The sequence below is a fragment of the Esox lucius genome, chromosome 4 (genome assembly GCF_011004845.1).
Source record: "Esox lucius isolate fEsoLuc1 chromosome 4, fEsoLuc1.pri, whole genome shotgun sequence".
NCBI classification, from domain to species: Eukaryota; Metazoa; Chordata; class Actinopteri; order Esociformes; family Esocidae; genus Esox; species Esox lucius.
Window position 1 is genome coordinate 3,134,017 of NC_047572.1, and position 16,439 is coordinate 3,150,455.

At 38.5% G+C, this 16,439-nt stretch overlaps 1 protein-coding gene across 4 annotated transcripts in view; it reads left to right on the plus strand.

The window, feature by feature from the left end:
- The window catches only part of bod1l1 (biorientation of chromosomes in cell division 1-like 1), a 30,646-nt gene extending 22,128 nt beyond the window's left edge, over window positions 1–8,518 (plus strand). For all 4 annotated transcript variants that reach the window (XM_034291797.1, XM_034291799.1, XM_034291800.1 and 1 more), the window contains exons 23-28: window positions 74–272; window positions 379–443; window positions 556–643; window positions 843–966; window positions 6,808–6,870; window positions 7,165–8,518. In XM_034291797.1, the coding sequence (XP_034147688.1) occupies window positions 74–272; window positions 379–443; window positions 556–643; window positions 843–966; window positions 6,808–6,870; window positions 7,165–7,294 (669 nt within the window). In that variant the 3' untranslated portion in view covers window positions 7,295–8,518. The remainder of the gene's footprint in view (window positions 1–73; window positions 273–378; window positions 444–555; window positions 644–842; window positions 967–6,807; window positions 6,871–7,164) is intronic.
- Window positions 8,519–16,439: the final 7,921 nt, after the last annotated feature.

Consider the following 16,439-nt stretch of genomic DNA (forward strand, 5'->3'; position numbering starts at 1 on the left):
GCCGGAGGAAGAGGGGGAGACCCCGGCTGCGGCGCCGGAGGAAGAGGGGGAGACCCCGGCTGCGGCGCCGGAGGAAGAGGGGGAGACCCCGGCTGCGGCGCCGGAGGAAGAGGGGGAGACCCCGGCTGCGGCGCCGGAGGAAGAGGGGCAGACCCCGGCTGCGGCGCCGGAGGAAGAGGGGGAGATGGCGCAGGAACCCCAACCTGGGCAGAAGGATAGCCAGAAATTTGACATTAGGGGGCAAGAGGAGAAACAACTTCCAGAGGACAATGGTGAGAAAATACATCCTTTTACTTCCATAGATGTTCATCTTAATGACAGTTAAATTATGCTATCTTCTAATTTTATAAAAAAATTCTCTGCCTCCCTCTCTCTCAGTGAGCCAGTCTGAGGATGTGGCGGATGGGACCGAGCAAAGCTCCAATGAGGGCAAAATAAACAATGTGCGTTGATGAATGTAGCCTGTAAAACTGATAGTTGTAAAATAAAATATAATCCTGTGTATATTAACCGGAATCTTGATACAAGTGTTTTCCCTGTTTTGGACTTTACCAGGATGATGAAGACAAAGACACACCTCAGAAGAAGCCTGCTCGGAGAGGGAGGCCCTCGAAGGGAACCGCATCATCATCTGAGGAACCAGGTGAGACTGGGTAGTTTGTTGGACATTTATTGACCCGTTTGAGATCTCTGATGTACAATATTTATACTTTCAATGGACTCTTGTTGGTGGAGGTAAAAATGGGTTTGAAAGAACAGAGTAACGTTGTTGTATCCATTTCAACAACATGCTATTCGCCTAGTGTATGACCATTCACTCGTTGCTTTTTGATTGGGAACAGAGGAGACTGTATCTGAGAAGCCAGACGAGAAAGACGACAAACAAAAAGATGCGGAAGAGGAGGACGAAGATATTCCCAAAACCAGAACTGCAACACGAGCAGTTGCTCGACTCGAGGCTGAGAGGTAACAACAGGTCATATAATGTATGATACAGATTGTAGGACACTGAGGACTTGGAGCTTAAAGTGATAATTACATTCCTTTTTAGAGGCTGTAATCCAAATTTAAGAGTTCATTAAATTAATTTCAATTTTGAAATAATGCTGTAAAAATGAGTGACATTTTTAGTGTAAGAGCTGTATGAAAACACCTCTTACAATTTAAACCTATTCAGGTGGGGTGGAACCTAAGAACAGCTAGTTTTAGGTTTTCCCCTCCCTACTCAGACCACTGCTACGCAGTCCTTGTAATAATATTGCTTGAGGAAATGCTCTTTGCTAAATAGCAGTTTTTCTTTCTGTTTTAATGGGGAACAAGATAAAAAAAAAATATTAATTATTTAATGAGATATAGATGCATTTCATCTTGCTTTTATCACTAACCCCAATAATATTATGATTTTTGTTATTGTGCCTGTGATGCATGCTGTAGTAAATTTTTTAAATCAACTCCATAATCAACTAGTAATTGAGCTACATAATCCTTTGCAGCCATGAAATGTTGTAGGCAGTATTGACGACAGTCTGAGTGTTCTGGATACTATCCACATTCTGGATAATAAAAACCACTTATCTTTAAAATCCATTATCCCGGTACCTCGGGATCATGAGAATGTGGATAATACTTGAAAAAATTATTACAATAAATGCCACATGGCCATATATCTCACAACTGCAAAAGAAAGAAAAAGGCAACTATTGTAAAATGCTGTTAGCCTGAAACATTCATAATTTAATATAAGTGCACAAATGAAGGGATCAGTGTCAGTTAAACATTACTTGTTTGGGTTACTGACATAAATATAAAAGGGATAGTTTGGCATTTCAGCATTGAAGCACTAATCTGCTTCCCCAGAGTCAAATAAACTTGTTGATACAATTTCTCTGTCTTTGTGTCTATTATCAAGGATTTTGGATGTGCTTTTGTGAGCCAATGCAAACTGTAAGTCTACAAGAACACTTCATTCCTGTTATTCCCAAGACTTTCAGGCATTGTGCCAACTTTAAATACTTTAAACTCCAAGCACGAACATGAAAGTGTTATCCACTATTCTGTCTCTGGTCAATTAAATGATTGCAAAAATCCATGAACTATCCCTTTACATGAAGGCAGTGCACATATTGATGAAATGTAATAAAGCTGGTTATCGGTTATACATTTTTTTTTTAACTAAATTCTGCGGTTTGTGTGTGCTGATTGTTGAGCAGGGGGTGGGAGTTTAGATCTCAATATCGCACCCAACTTGTTTCGTGGGCAAAATGCACCAGGTCTGGCAGCGTGATTTTCAAAGGAAGCTTAACAGGAAATAACAAACATTGAAACATTCACATTCACCTTATGTGAAAGTAGTGCCCCGACAGCCGACCCTTTGCATTAGCGCTTCCTGAAATTAAGATCTACACTATCTTTCAGATTTTGGGGTAATTTAGAAATATCCATGTTTTTGAAAGAAAAGCACACTTTTTGTCCATTAAAGTAACATCAAATTGATCAGAAATGCTGTGTAGACATTGTTAAGGTTTCTTAATGACTATTGCAACTGGAAACGTCAGATTTTTTATGGAATATGTACATAAGCGCACAGAGGCCCATTATCAACAACCATTTGTCCTGTGTTCCAGTGGCACATTGTTTTGTAATCCAAGTTAATCTTGTTGTAATCCAAGTTAATCTTGTTGCTTATTGATCATTGGAGAACCCATTTGCAATCATGTTAGTACAGTTGAAAATTGTTGTGCTGATTAGAGAAGCAATAAAACTGTCCTTTAGACCAGTTGAGTATCTTCAGCATCAACGTTTGTAGGTTAATTTAGACTCAAAACGGCCAGAAACAAAGAACTTTCTTCTGAAACTCATCAGTGGATCCTTATTCTAAGAAATTAAGGCTCTTCCATGCGAGAAACTGAAGATCTCTTACAACGATGTGTGGTACTCCCTTCACCCGACAGCGCAAACTGGCTCTAACCAGAATAGAAAGAGGAGTGGGAGGCCCCGGTGCACAATTGAGCAAGATGACAAATACATTAATGTCTAGTTTGAGAAACGAATACCTCAAAGATTCTCAACTGGCAGCTTCATTAAATAGTACCCGCAAAACACCAGTCTTGACGTCTAGGTCTGTGCATATAATAGAGCTGTGAAACCAGGCAAAACTATTAACGCTTTATCTTAATTTATTATATTCTTCACATTAAAAAGCATTGGCCTGCATATTTACATTTTCCACTTCCTTGTTAAGTAAAATATATAAGAAAGAAAAAAAATATCAGCTGTGATTGTGGAAGTTGTTTTTCCATTTCCTGCGGGTATTGTGACACTGCAGTGGTAAAATAAATTACTTTTGCTTGTTAAAATGGAATCCTTCACACTACAGTTCAACCTGACCAAACCTGCCGTTAGGAGGATAACAAAATAAATGCGAACATATATTCAATAATTTCATCTTAACTGGTCATGCTAAAATAGCATTTTGTTTTTAATTCACGAAACATATTGCAAGTTTCCATTCTCCCATCAGATTTGTGCGGACTCATGCTTGATAAATGAGCCCCCTTGATTTGGGCAGTTTTTTTCCCCTTTGTCCTTGTAGATCTTCTCCACCTCTGTCTGATTGGATAGAGACCGTCTGTGAACTTCAATCATCATCTCTCCCCACAAATGTTAATTTTGGTCAGGGGTTTGGCTGTACCACTCAAGGACATTCACACACTTATCCCAAATCCACTCCAGCGTTATCTTGGGTATTTGCTTTGGGTTGTTGTGTTGAAAGATCTTTGTAATAACGTTTGCCCCTGTGTCATAGCAAAGGTTCTAAATACTTATGTACATCAGCTATATATATATATATATATATATATATATATATATATATATATATATATATATATATATATATATATATATATATATATATATATATATATATATATATATATATATATATATATATATATATATATATATATATATATAAAAATATATATATATATATATATATATATATATAAAAATATATATATAAATATATATATAAATATATATTTATATTTATATATATATATTTATATTTTTATATTTATATTTATATATTTATATTTATATATATATATATATATATATATATTTATATTTATATATATATATACAGCTCTGGAAAAAATTAAGAGGCCACTGCAAAATGATGAGTTTCTCTGGTTTTACTATTCATAGGTATGTGTTTGAATAAAAGGAACAGTTTTGTTTTATTCTATGAACAACTGACAACATTACACCCAAATTCCAAATAAAAATATTGTCATTTAGAGTATTTATTTGTAGAAAACATCAACTGTTCCAAATAACCAAAAAAAATGCATTGTTTTCAGACCTCAAATAATGCAAAGAAAACATTCATATTAATTTTTCAACAACAAAATACTAATGTTTTAACTGAGGAAGAGTTCAGAAATCAATATTTTGTGGAATGACCCAGATTTTTTATCACAGCTTTCATGTGTCTTGGCATGCTCTCCACCAGTCTGTCACATTGCTGTTGTGTGACTTTATGCCACTCCTGGCACAAAAATTCAAGTAGCTCGGCTTTGTTTGATGGATTGTGACCATCCATCTTCCTCTTGATCAAATTCCAGATGTTTTCAATGGGGTTCAGGTCTTGAGATTGGGCTGGCCGTGACAGGGTCTTGATCTGGTGGTCCTCCATCCACACTTTAATTGACCTGGCTGTGTGGCATGGAGCATTGTCCCGCTGGAAAAGCCAATTTTCAGAGTTGGGGAACATTGTCAGAGCAGAAAGAAGCAGATGTTCTTCCAGGATAGCCTTGTACTTGACTTGATTCATGCATTCTTCACAAAGGCAAATCTGCCTTGCTGAAGAATCCCTAGATCATCACCGATTTTCACAGTGAGTGCGAGACACTGTGGCTTGTCGGCCTCTCCAGGTCTCCGTCTAAATATTAGACGACCAGGTGTTGGGAAAAGCAGAACATTTGACTCTCCATTCCTATACGGTCCAATCCTTATGGTCTTTTGCAAACTTCAGCCTGGTTCTTCTTTGCTTCTCATTGATGAAGGGCTTTTTTCTAGCTTTGCACAACTAGGACAGCCCTGCCCCTAGGAGCCTGTTTCGAACCGCCCTCGCCGTGCACTTCACCCCAGCTGCTGTTTGCCATTCTTTTTGAAGGTCACTATGTCATCCTATGGTTGTTGAGTGACATTTGAATGAGTTGACGGTCGTTTTCGCCCTCTGCCAGTCTGTAGCTTTGTTGTCCCCAATGTCTGTTGCTTGACCTTGTACTTATGAACAGCCTTCTTTTAAATTTTAAGAATGGAAGCAACCCGACGCTAACTGTATCCCTCTGCCAGTAAAGCCAGAATTTAACCCTTTTTCTCACTCAAAGCTTTTCTTTTCAACTCTTTTGTCATGCTGAATAGTTTTATTTTATTCAAATTACCTTTGAGGTACTACTTGCACTGTTTTTGCCATCTAGCTGTTCCTATTGCAAGAGGATAGTGATGACCACAGCCATGGTCTTTATACTTTTCTTTGTTAAATTAGATTTGGTTCATGTAATCACCTAATCAGTACTTTATTAAGTAAAATGAGGTGTGGCTGTGTTGGAATTTAACATTTAATAGAATGGAATGGCTGCCATATATGTAGAGAGGCTGAAAAATTAGGAGTGGTCTCTTTAATTTTTTACAGTTCATATAGAAATCTACTCACTCCTGTTAAAATGCCAGGTTCTTGTGATGTAAAAGAATGAGACAAAGATAAATCATGTCAGAACTTTTTCCACCTTTTAATGTGACCTATAATGTGAACAATTCAATTGAAAAGCAACTGAAATCTTTGAGGGGGAAAAATAAAAAACTCACAATAACCTGGTTGCATAAGTGTGCCTTAAACTAATACTTTCTTGAAGCACCTTTTGATTTTATTACAGTCTATTAGCATGGCACATCTTGACATGGCAATATTTGCCTACTCTTCTTTGCAAAAGCACTCCAAATCTGTCAGATTGCGAGGACATCTCCTGTGCACAGCCCTCTTCGGATCACCACACAGATGTTCAATTGGATTCAGGTCTGGGCTCTGGCTAGGCCATTTCAAAACGTTAATCTTCTTCTGGTGAAGCCATGCTTTTGTGGATTTGGATGTGTGCTTTGGGTTGTTGTCATGCTGAAAGGTGAACTTTATCTTCAGCTTTCTAACGGACGCCTGAAGGTTTTGTGCCAAAATTGCCTGGTATTTGGAACTGTTCATAATTCCCTCCACCTGACTAAGGCCCCAGTTCCTGCTGAAGAAAAACAGCCCCAAAGCATGATGTTGACACCACCATGCTTCACTGTGGGTATGTTGTTTTTTGGGTGATGTGCAGTGTTGTTTTTGTCTGATGAAACCTTGGTTTTCATCAGACAAAAACACTTTCACATTTTCCCATAACACATTTGATGTTTGTTTTTGGAAACTTCAGCCGGGCTTGGATGTTTTTCTTTGTAAGAAAAGGCTTCTGTCTTGCCACCCTACCCCATAGTCCATTCATATGAAGAATATGGGAGATTGTTGTCACATGTAGCACATGTGGGGTCTAAATACTTTCCAAAGGCATTTTATTTACATTTTGTTTTGAACCAACTTTCCTGTCGGCCAGAGGGGCACCTGGCTTGAACCCAGGAAGCAGCTTGTTTCCAAAACGAAAACAGTAATTTGTCGGTGCAGTGCAAATTCCACCCACTGAGCCAAGACCTGGCCAGATAATTTAATCACCTGATTGATTTTGGAGCTTTCCATTTTGTATTTTTCAGAAACAAACCAAGTAAGCCTTCCACAAGAGCTCGGGGGAAAGAGGAGAACATCGCAAACACACGGTAGGGGGGGGGGGTGGTGTGTGTGTGTCTGTGTCCGAGCCCGCGTGTTATTGCGTGCGTGCGTGCGTGCGTGCGTGCGTGCGCGTGTGTGTGTGTGCGCGCGCGCATGCAACTAATTCTGCTTTGCCAGTACCATGTGTAATCTTGTCAAAATATTTTAACTATTTTTGCTCCCTAAAACCTGTCTGAAATGTTACATTTAGCATGTTAGTCTTTTAAGAAACCTCTCACAATTGTTCTATGAATGACCCAGTCTATCCACTTCTTATAATATGGTCTATTCCCCCCCTTAAGTGGGACGAGAGGACAGGCTTCAGCATCAGCCAAGGCAGGGGGTCGTAAACGTGAAGCCAGTCCCCCGGCAGTGCGCACCAGAGGAGGACAAAAATTAGAGGAGCCCACTACAAAAAGGACCAAGCGATGAACCAGTCACAATCCAATGCTGCTTTGCCAAGCTGCTTTGCCAAGCCTAGCAATTGGAAGGTTCAAGGCTTTGACTGGTTTTTACAGACTGTTTAAATTGTAAATGGGAAATGCACCTAAATATGTTGCTATGTCACCTGGGAACTGTAAATAGAAGGTTTATGCTAAATGGCTTGAATATTATTCATTGTGACTACATAGGTGTGTACAAGCTCCTTGTGCAAAAAATATTCAGAGCCCTGCCAGTTCATATTTTATTTGTGAATTTAAACTTGTTTGAATCCTACCTTTCTCTTCAGTCTTGTGTTGGATAGGGACATGTGGGGGTTGGAGGACAGTATGATCTAGCAATGGTGCCCCTAACCTGTATTTAGCTTATGACACTATCCATTTCTATACAGTATTATAGACATTGCCCGGATAGAGGTAACTAAGGCTAAGGATTTCTGGGCCCCTTTACTGCTTCACCATGGCCCCACATGTTTTAGATTTCATTGTTATTTTAAGATTTAAGCATATAATACCTCATAATACAGAGCATTAGTGACCAATCATAGGTCTTATGCAGAGAGCTGACTTTAACGCTAGTGGAGAGGACTTAACAATCTTTGTCACTGACAGACCTTTTTTTGTCTGTGTTGGTCACTCCAGTTTCTGCACCCCTTTCAAACATTTTTTTCAAACTATAAATCCAAAAACATTGAGATATATTTAGAACTTGGTGTTGTTTTTGCTAATTTCCGTCAGTTTCCATACCCAGAATTCTCTCCTGTTACTGTGGACATGAAAATATTAATTCTATGAATGTAAAGGAGAATGTTTGTCTTCTTTTTCCTTCTATGCTTTTAGGTTTTTACATATTGAACTGTGCTTCTTGCTACTTTTGTCAATAATTGATTTATTTTTAATTTTTGTTGAATTTTGTAAAATTGCCTTTTTATCAGTATTGGAAGAGATTAAATGTTTCTCAGAACAATTTGCAAGTGGGACTCATTCCTCACTCACTGACTTAACCTTTGGTTTTGATCAAATTGTTAAATGTGTTTCAGGCCATTATGTGAAATTAACTCAAAACGCATTACACTTCACATTTAGTGTTTACTTTTCAGTTCAGCACATTTTGCATTAACAATTCTAGTACTTACCATCAAATACTTTTTTGCTATTGTAAAATCTTGCAAATCTGTAGAGTATGCTTATCTCCAATTAAAATGTTTGAGTGTCAGAATGTTTTGTCAAATAGATTTTCTGTTGGACACATTTGTAGAGGCATTTCCCTGTTTGGTTCTGTTTCACAAAATAGGGAGGGACTTACCTGAATTTGTCCAATATATTTGAATTATGAACTAAATCCATAGGGCCAATTTTGTGGACACAGATTAAGTTTTGTCTACGAAACTGGCACATTATGTTCCATCTATTCCACGTTGATGGATAACCAATGCCTATTTCTGTGCAGGGGGCCCAGGTCCAGTGGTAGTGCTGCTGCCCCCTAACCAAATATGTCCCCTTGAGGCAGCGGTTCAGGTCCCTTTTCTGCCAATCTCTGAGCATCATCTGTCTTGTTAGTTCCCCATGTGCATTTCTAATTTCTCTCTGCTGTTATTGCTCAACGAAGGTCTGGAATGTAACTTCTTATAATAGCTGAAGTGTGAACAAATCATTCGAGAGATGACATTCCAGGACACTACTGTGGACTGAAATGAACATGATAAAAATGAAAAATGCTACGATCATTTACACATTACCGCGATTTACATAATTACTGCACCTGCGCCCACAAAATTCCAACGCATCAAAAAGACCTATGAAATGTTGGAGGGTTTTTAAATGTGCTTTGGATTGAGTTTGTCAACCATTCCTGTGGAATTCTAAGTCCAATTCCTAAAGGTGGTGTTCTCAGGTATTTCCAGGTGCAGGAATCCAATCCCTAAATATTAGCCTAACACCTCTTTTAAAGTTTTGGATCTGTTTTCATTTAGCCGATAGTCCTGGCAGACAAACAACACCCCTTTTCAGTGACTGATACCATTGGAAGCCTTTGTTTTCTAATGAATGGCTATCTGAAATGATTGACAGAGCTGTGGAACAATGGGCACTGTAATGTATAAGGTCCTCGAATTACATAATTGTATGTGATTGTTTTGAAGAGATGGATTAGCATAATAGTGATGATCTGAGACATTCTGCAACGGTCATACGTTCAAACCCCAGAATAAGAGGATCCTTTGCAACCACATATCCACTTTTATAAATTACCTGATGTCTTCGCACATACAGTACTTTGTTACAAATGTTCTCTTCATCACTTATCCTTGTACTGTCCTCCAAATGGGAGTGCTTTGCTTCTCTTGTTGTGACTTGATATGAGTGATGCAGAGACTTGCCTGTTGGTTAGCCATGTGGTTTATCCTGGAGAGCACTATGGAAAGCCTGTGGTTTCATCTTAGCTGTCAAGTGAAATAGAAGGCTTATTAGATTTGAACAGAGGAGAGATACTCCCAGACTGCCTAGCTCGGCTGTTTGGGATAAGAGGCTTACTGCTATAGCCCCTCCATATTGGGAGTGGTCTTTCCTCTACTGGGACTCGGCCAAGACGACTGGCACTGAATATAATGGCCTCCCATTCAGCCGCTACTCTCACAAGACATAAAAGTTAACAGGTGTTTAACGTCAGAAGTGTTTCATATGAGAGTTGCAGAAATAGAGACAGACAGCAAAAAAGGATAAGGGCTCTATACCCCCCACCCCCCTTTCCCTATACGCATTATTAAAAGAATACTGTGGTTAAAGTGGAGAGACTTTAAGCCCTATTTTGAGCCATATCACCACAGCACTCCATTACTGGCAGTTTTTGCTGATACACTGACAAGAAAGTGTTGTAGAAAAACAATGGAACTACGGATCAAAGAAAGATTAGGGGCAATGTTTCCCAATCCTGGTCCTGGGGACCCAAAGGGTTGCACATTTTTGTTTTTGCCCAAGCACTCACACACCTGATTCAAATTAAAGTATTGATGATAGGTTGATTATGTCAATCAAGTGTGTAAGTGGTAGGGCAACATTTGAATCAGGTGTGTGAGTGCTAGGGCCAAAACAAAAACGTGCAACCTTTTGGGTCCCCAGGATTGGGAAACATTGGGTTAGTGGTATCCTTGTCCCTAGGCCCAATTGGAACCAGAGAGGGAGATCGAGAGAGGCGGACGGGATTAGGTTAATGGCAACCATAATATGCTTCTGGCCACTACTGACCGAAACCAGAGTGTGAAAGGGAGGTATTGCATCCTATCAGTAACGGGGCAATCAATTATTGCTACATACATTTCAAATATTTTGTCAACAACATTTTCCCAAGTGCCTGAGCTGTTCCCGATTGATACTTTCTCGCCAGTCTGTCTGTAAGTTTGCATTGACTCATACTCGCTTTAGACACTTGCTGTACTAACCCCTCTCCACATACCCTGAAATCGCTTATTTTCCATGTGGACTTGCTAATGCTAGTTTGATCTCATCCAGTAAGCAAAGGAATATACACATTTTGTCCTTGTTTCCAATTCAGTTTTATGAACATTAGAGGCAGGACTCTACACAGTGTCCTTTTAAAGCAATTTTCTTTTTTCTAGCATGGATTGTTAGTCCTTGTATCTGTAGCTATGTCAATATTACAATTGTGAGCCAGGATATATTTCTCCAGGTCCATCCCTCAGCTTTTTCAGTTATTTTCAGAATGTCTCATTTACTGGTCAGATGCTCTCCTGCCGCCCCAATGACTGCCGCTTTAATGAAATCAACATAACATTCTCCTACGACCAATATCCTATGACCAATGTATGGGATACAATGGAGCTTCAAATAATAAGCGTCATGTAGGGTTATGGCATGTCTGGGACCTCTAAAACCTTAAACAGACTTCATCAAATGTACATACTCAGAGGACAGTTTATTCGATATGCTCAGTGAGTACTGGCACGGATCAATTTGCCTACAGAACAGCCTGAATTCTTCCTGGCATGGATACTACATAAGGTGTCATAAATATTCCACAGACATGTTGGCCCACACTGATGCAATGGCATCACACAGTTGCTGCAGATTTGACTGTTGTATTATGCAGCAAAGAGCCTTTTTCCCACACCAAAATGTTGACATTCAGCACAGCAATCGGAACTGATCCTTTTGCTGCAATAGCTCATCCATGATAAAGGACTGAGTTTATCCATTCACAGACAATGTTCTATATGTTAGTGTTATACCATTCAAAGTTGCTTAAGGGACTCATTTCGCCCATTCTAACATTCAGTCCAACAATAGGTGAATCCCTCATGCTTGTGTGCCACTTGACTTGCTGTCTAATGGAACAATGGATTTTTGTGAAAGGGGCGGTGTACCTAATAAACTGGCCACTTAATGTAAGGTCTGCTATAGAAGCAACACTGAGCCAAATATGGCAATATATATCCTGTCCCCTTCATTTCACCTCTCCTTTACAATGTGTTAATGATCCTTGAAGCCTCAATAATGACAAAAACCCGAAGTAGCATCAGACTAAACATTAATATAACGTTTCTTTTCTTTGAAGGACATTTTTATTCAAGTGTGAACGCAAGAGAAAGCGCAAGGTCAAACAAGCACTTAGGCAATGAGGTCCTTGACTAAAGAAAAATGTTGCATGAATGTGCATGAGTTAAAACTATTTTCTAATGCATGCCAAAGGCAGACCAGAATTTGTCTGTCAGAACATGCCCAAAACTCCACTATAAATCATGTCATTGCAACCAACACACTGGGCTGTTTTAACCTGGCCGTTTTAACCCCTGGTTTATAAAATGTTTAAGAGGCAACGCAAGAATATTGAATTAATGGTAACTGGTAGCCTAACGAAGGGTGCTTGAAGATGGGTAATAAGGCAGTATTTATAATGTTTAATAATATATGTTGACACAAAGCATTATGAAAGGCGAAGTGCAGCGTATACACCAATAACATGCACCCTGTCCTTCAGGCAAGAATAAAAGAGTTAACACCTATCCAATCTAGTCCCACTGTGAGATCAATTGCTGTCTAGCCCAAATGTAGATGCTTGCTCATCATCCCAGCAGCTATGGCTGTTTCATTCCAGGTCAGCTGCTGAGTGGAACTGGAAGCTGGTTGGTTTACCAACATACAATGGTCATTTTGACATCTTTTATTGCAAATTTTTGTCTCAAAGAACTTTCAGCCTCAGTGTCATTATTTTTTGTTCCTAATATTATACTTGTTGATATTTTTAACAGGCTAGGCTGCTAGCTAGAGTGGAAATGACTTGAATAACATAAAAGGTAGCCACTAAACCCCGAGTGACAAAAACACACTATTAACTGCACATCAGTAAGCAGTTAATAAAGACTTCATTCTATTTTCACAAAAATAAAAACATTTCCAGAGACCTTTTGATTAAATAAATAAGTAAATGTGTAGCCTATTGTCAGCTAAACACTATTTGGCAGGGCCCCCCAACATTTGGTACAAATACAGCTCCGGAAAAAATTTAGACCACTGCACCTTTTTCTTTCCTTTCCAGAAAAGTCAAAAAGGAAGGTTTAAAGTGAGGAACAGAAGGGTTAAAATTAAGAGACCACAGCAAATTGAACGCTTCTTTTCCTCACTCAAAATTTTCCTTTCAACTTTTTTGGAAAGGAAAGAAAAAGGTGCAGTGGATTCTTAATTTTTTCCAGAGCTGTATATTTTTTAATAACCTGGAGACCCCTGACAGCTTGGGCCCCTGGGCTATGGCCCCGGTAATCCTGTGCATTAAAAGAGCCTGGCTACCCAAATTAATTGGACCAAAACAGGGGGCAATCCCCCAACTATAAAGTGCACCCATGCTTTGATTAGGGTGCCAATTGGGTAGCCAATGCTAAATTGTATTGAATAACTTCCAAGAGAAGAATACAACCGTGCCTGCTCTTTCACTGTAAAATGTATAGTTATAAGTGTGCTGTCTAAAAGGGCTTTTCCATTTAGTGGTCCATCGCATGCTAGGATAATTTTGTCTTGAGAAAAAAAGTGGTCATTTGAATCGATACTTAAGCGACTGAAAACATACTTATTCTCAGTGGCGCTCTTCTTCCACTTCTCAATGTTGAAGTTGATTAAAGGTGGCTATCATGGTGGATCGGATATTCAGTGAGAAATGCAGAGGACCTTTTGGGAGCATTTATTGCAAATTACTCTTGGCAGTGCCCTCTCATGGATTGCTCCATCTGAACACAATTTGGCAGCAGTTCTTGTAACAGAGGGGGAGAATGGCGTGCTGCAAGTCTCCTTCCTCATACCAGCACGCAAAAGTTCAGGACCTGTCATAAACACACCCTGGAGAGGAGGGGAAACAGAGATGTTACCATGGTTCTGTCATGCGTCTCGATTAACCAGGATTTCTGTTAAAAACACGAGATAAAAGTAATATGCTGTGTAGAAATAACTAGACATGTGCAACTACTCATATCATGTTAATATGTTCATGTTTTGTACTTTTTTGGGGGGGAGGTTTTCTCATGTTATGTCACTCTGAGGTATTCAGAGAATTACATATTTGGACCATCAATCAATTAATCAATCAAATTTATTTATAAAGCAGTTGTCACAAAGTGCTTGTACAGAAACACCCGGCCTTAAACTCCACGGAGCAAACAAAATAGTTTTGAATTTCAGTGGCTAGGAAAAACTCCCTAAGAAAGCTGAATTTTAGGAAAAAACCTAGAGAGGACCCAGGCTCAGAGGGGTGACCAGTCCTCTTCTGGCTGGAAAAAATTAAAAGACCACTGCACCTTTTTCTTTCCTTTCCAAAAAAATTTTTAAATAAAGTTTTGAGTGAGGAACAGAAGCGTTCAATTTGCAGTGGTCTCTAAATATTAAACCTTCTGTTCTTCACTCAAAACCTTCCTTTTCGACTTTTCTGGAAAGGAAAGAAAAAGGTGCAGTGGTCTCTTAAGTTTTCCCAGAGCTGTATAAGATATAATGATATATAAGATATATCAAATAAAAAAAATAAGAATAATGGAATGGGTAAAATATATCTCTAAAGACATGTTAACCTTTCACCACAAAAGCAAGAGGAAGTAAGCATGTTCTGGGGGTATGCTATTTCACCCAGAGTGACAAGAAACCAAACAGAACAACAAAAATAAGCACTATATACAAGGGAATAGACAATAAACATCCAGTTACACAAAATACAGGTAAACATAAACAGATAGGTCAGAAAAAAGCCTATTTGTCCCAGTTTTTAAGCAGTGAAGTGAAACAAAAATGCCAAGCTCAAAGGTCTGTCACAATGTGTTCTAGTCATTGGCAGCAGCAAACTAAAATGAGTAATGAAAAAAGGAGGTGCAGGAGGAGTGACCAGAGTGAGCTATCTCCGCAAGCTGCAGGTTAGTATTGGAGAAAACAAATGTTAAGGATGGAGGTGAAGTAGAAAAAAATTGTCAGCCATTGTACATGTAGTCAGGACCAATTAACCAGACTATACAGCTGTGCAAGAAATGATGTTCCTCACTCAAAACCTTCCTTTTCTACTTTTTTGGAAAGGGAAGAAAAAGGTCCAGTGGTCTCAATTTTTTTTCCAGAGCTGTATAGTGATACATGTTGAAGTTGATGCTGGTGACAGCAGATGGTAGTGAGTCAAATTACAACCAATACTTTAAGCAGCTTTTTTAGCAGCTGCAAACCTATAGACAATGCGCCAGCCGAGGATTGGCAAGATGGTCATATTTCTTTTAGCTAATTCTGGATTTAACTTAAAGTGTGTGATGTTGTACTCAATGAGAGTGAGCAGGCTGTCGACATAAACTCAATCCCAGTCAGATCAAGGATGTTTTGGGGGCAAGCATGTTCTTGTAGTGTCTCAATTTGTTTGATTTAATTAATAAGAATATTTAAGGGTGCCAATAATTTTTACTCATATACTGAAATAAAAACATAGTATTCGTTGAAGAAAGTCCATCTGTATTACTGTAGTATACAGGAATATTAGGTAGCTAATTCATTTGAGAATACAATACACTGCAACTCAGTATTTGTAAGATTTATTTTATAGTCTTTTTTGTTCATGCTTATCAAGGGTGCCAATCATTTTAGAAATATTTGTATATTAAGCATAAAGGACCAATTTTCTATAGTTAATGCTACAATAGTCATATCAATTAACAAAAATATTTACCCATTGATTCTTAAACAATGAGCATAAATTATTATAAAAAAACAGGTTTAAAAGTGTTTTAGATATCGTGTCAAACCATGTATGTGTGCATTGGGTTCTACATGAAACCCAAAAGCAATTTATCTGGAAGACAAAAAGTGACACCACATAAATACCGAAGGAATTATTTTTGAACCTTTTTTCTGAGTGTATAATAAGTCTTGAGTACAGTTTCTGATGCATGTTTGTCCCTAAAAAAGGTTCACACATGATCAACATTGTGTACATGAGCCTTATGCCACTATGCCGACTTACCTGTAGGTTTATAAGGTTGATAGATTAAATCCTTATGTTCCTAGTTTGTTGCTGAAAATTAGAATGTGTTTTTATGCATACTCACAGGGGGAAAAAAGGCCAAAAATATATTATTGAAAAAACTCCCTGACACCTTCTCCATTTCAATGTCCATTCCCTACCAGTAGACGGACACATTTTATATATTCTAACTCTCGTAATGTCTGTCCCTGAGAGTATTAGCCAGACTGAATCTTTGTAAAATGTAAACTTACGGAGACTTCAAAGTGGTTTTACAAGGATAAGAGTACATGATATGCACCAAACTGTTTTTTTGCCTATGAAAGAGGTTCTAAAAACTTCCTCAGAGGCCCCTGTCATTTCACAATTTTGTATCCCTGAATTAGCACACCAGTCATTTATTCATTCCATTAAACACGGCTGTTAGTCAAACAGAGTTTTTGTTTGAAAAATCATATCTACATTTGTCAGAAGAAAAACAGTGAGAAACCTAAATGAATGTATCCAATAGAAACTCTATTTGACTAAATGTTTTTGAGGTGGAATACATTCACCCTGATTCACTAATCAAGGGCTTGATAACTGGATAACAAGTTTAATAAAGTGTGCTTTGAAGTTTAAACTTATGGCCTTTGAGGTTTCTACAGTTTTCTAA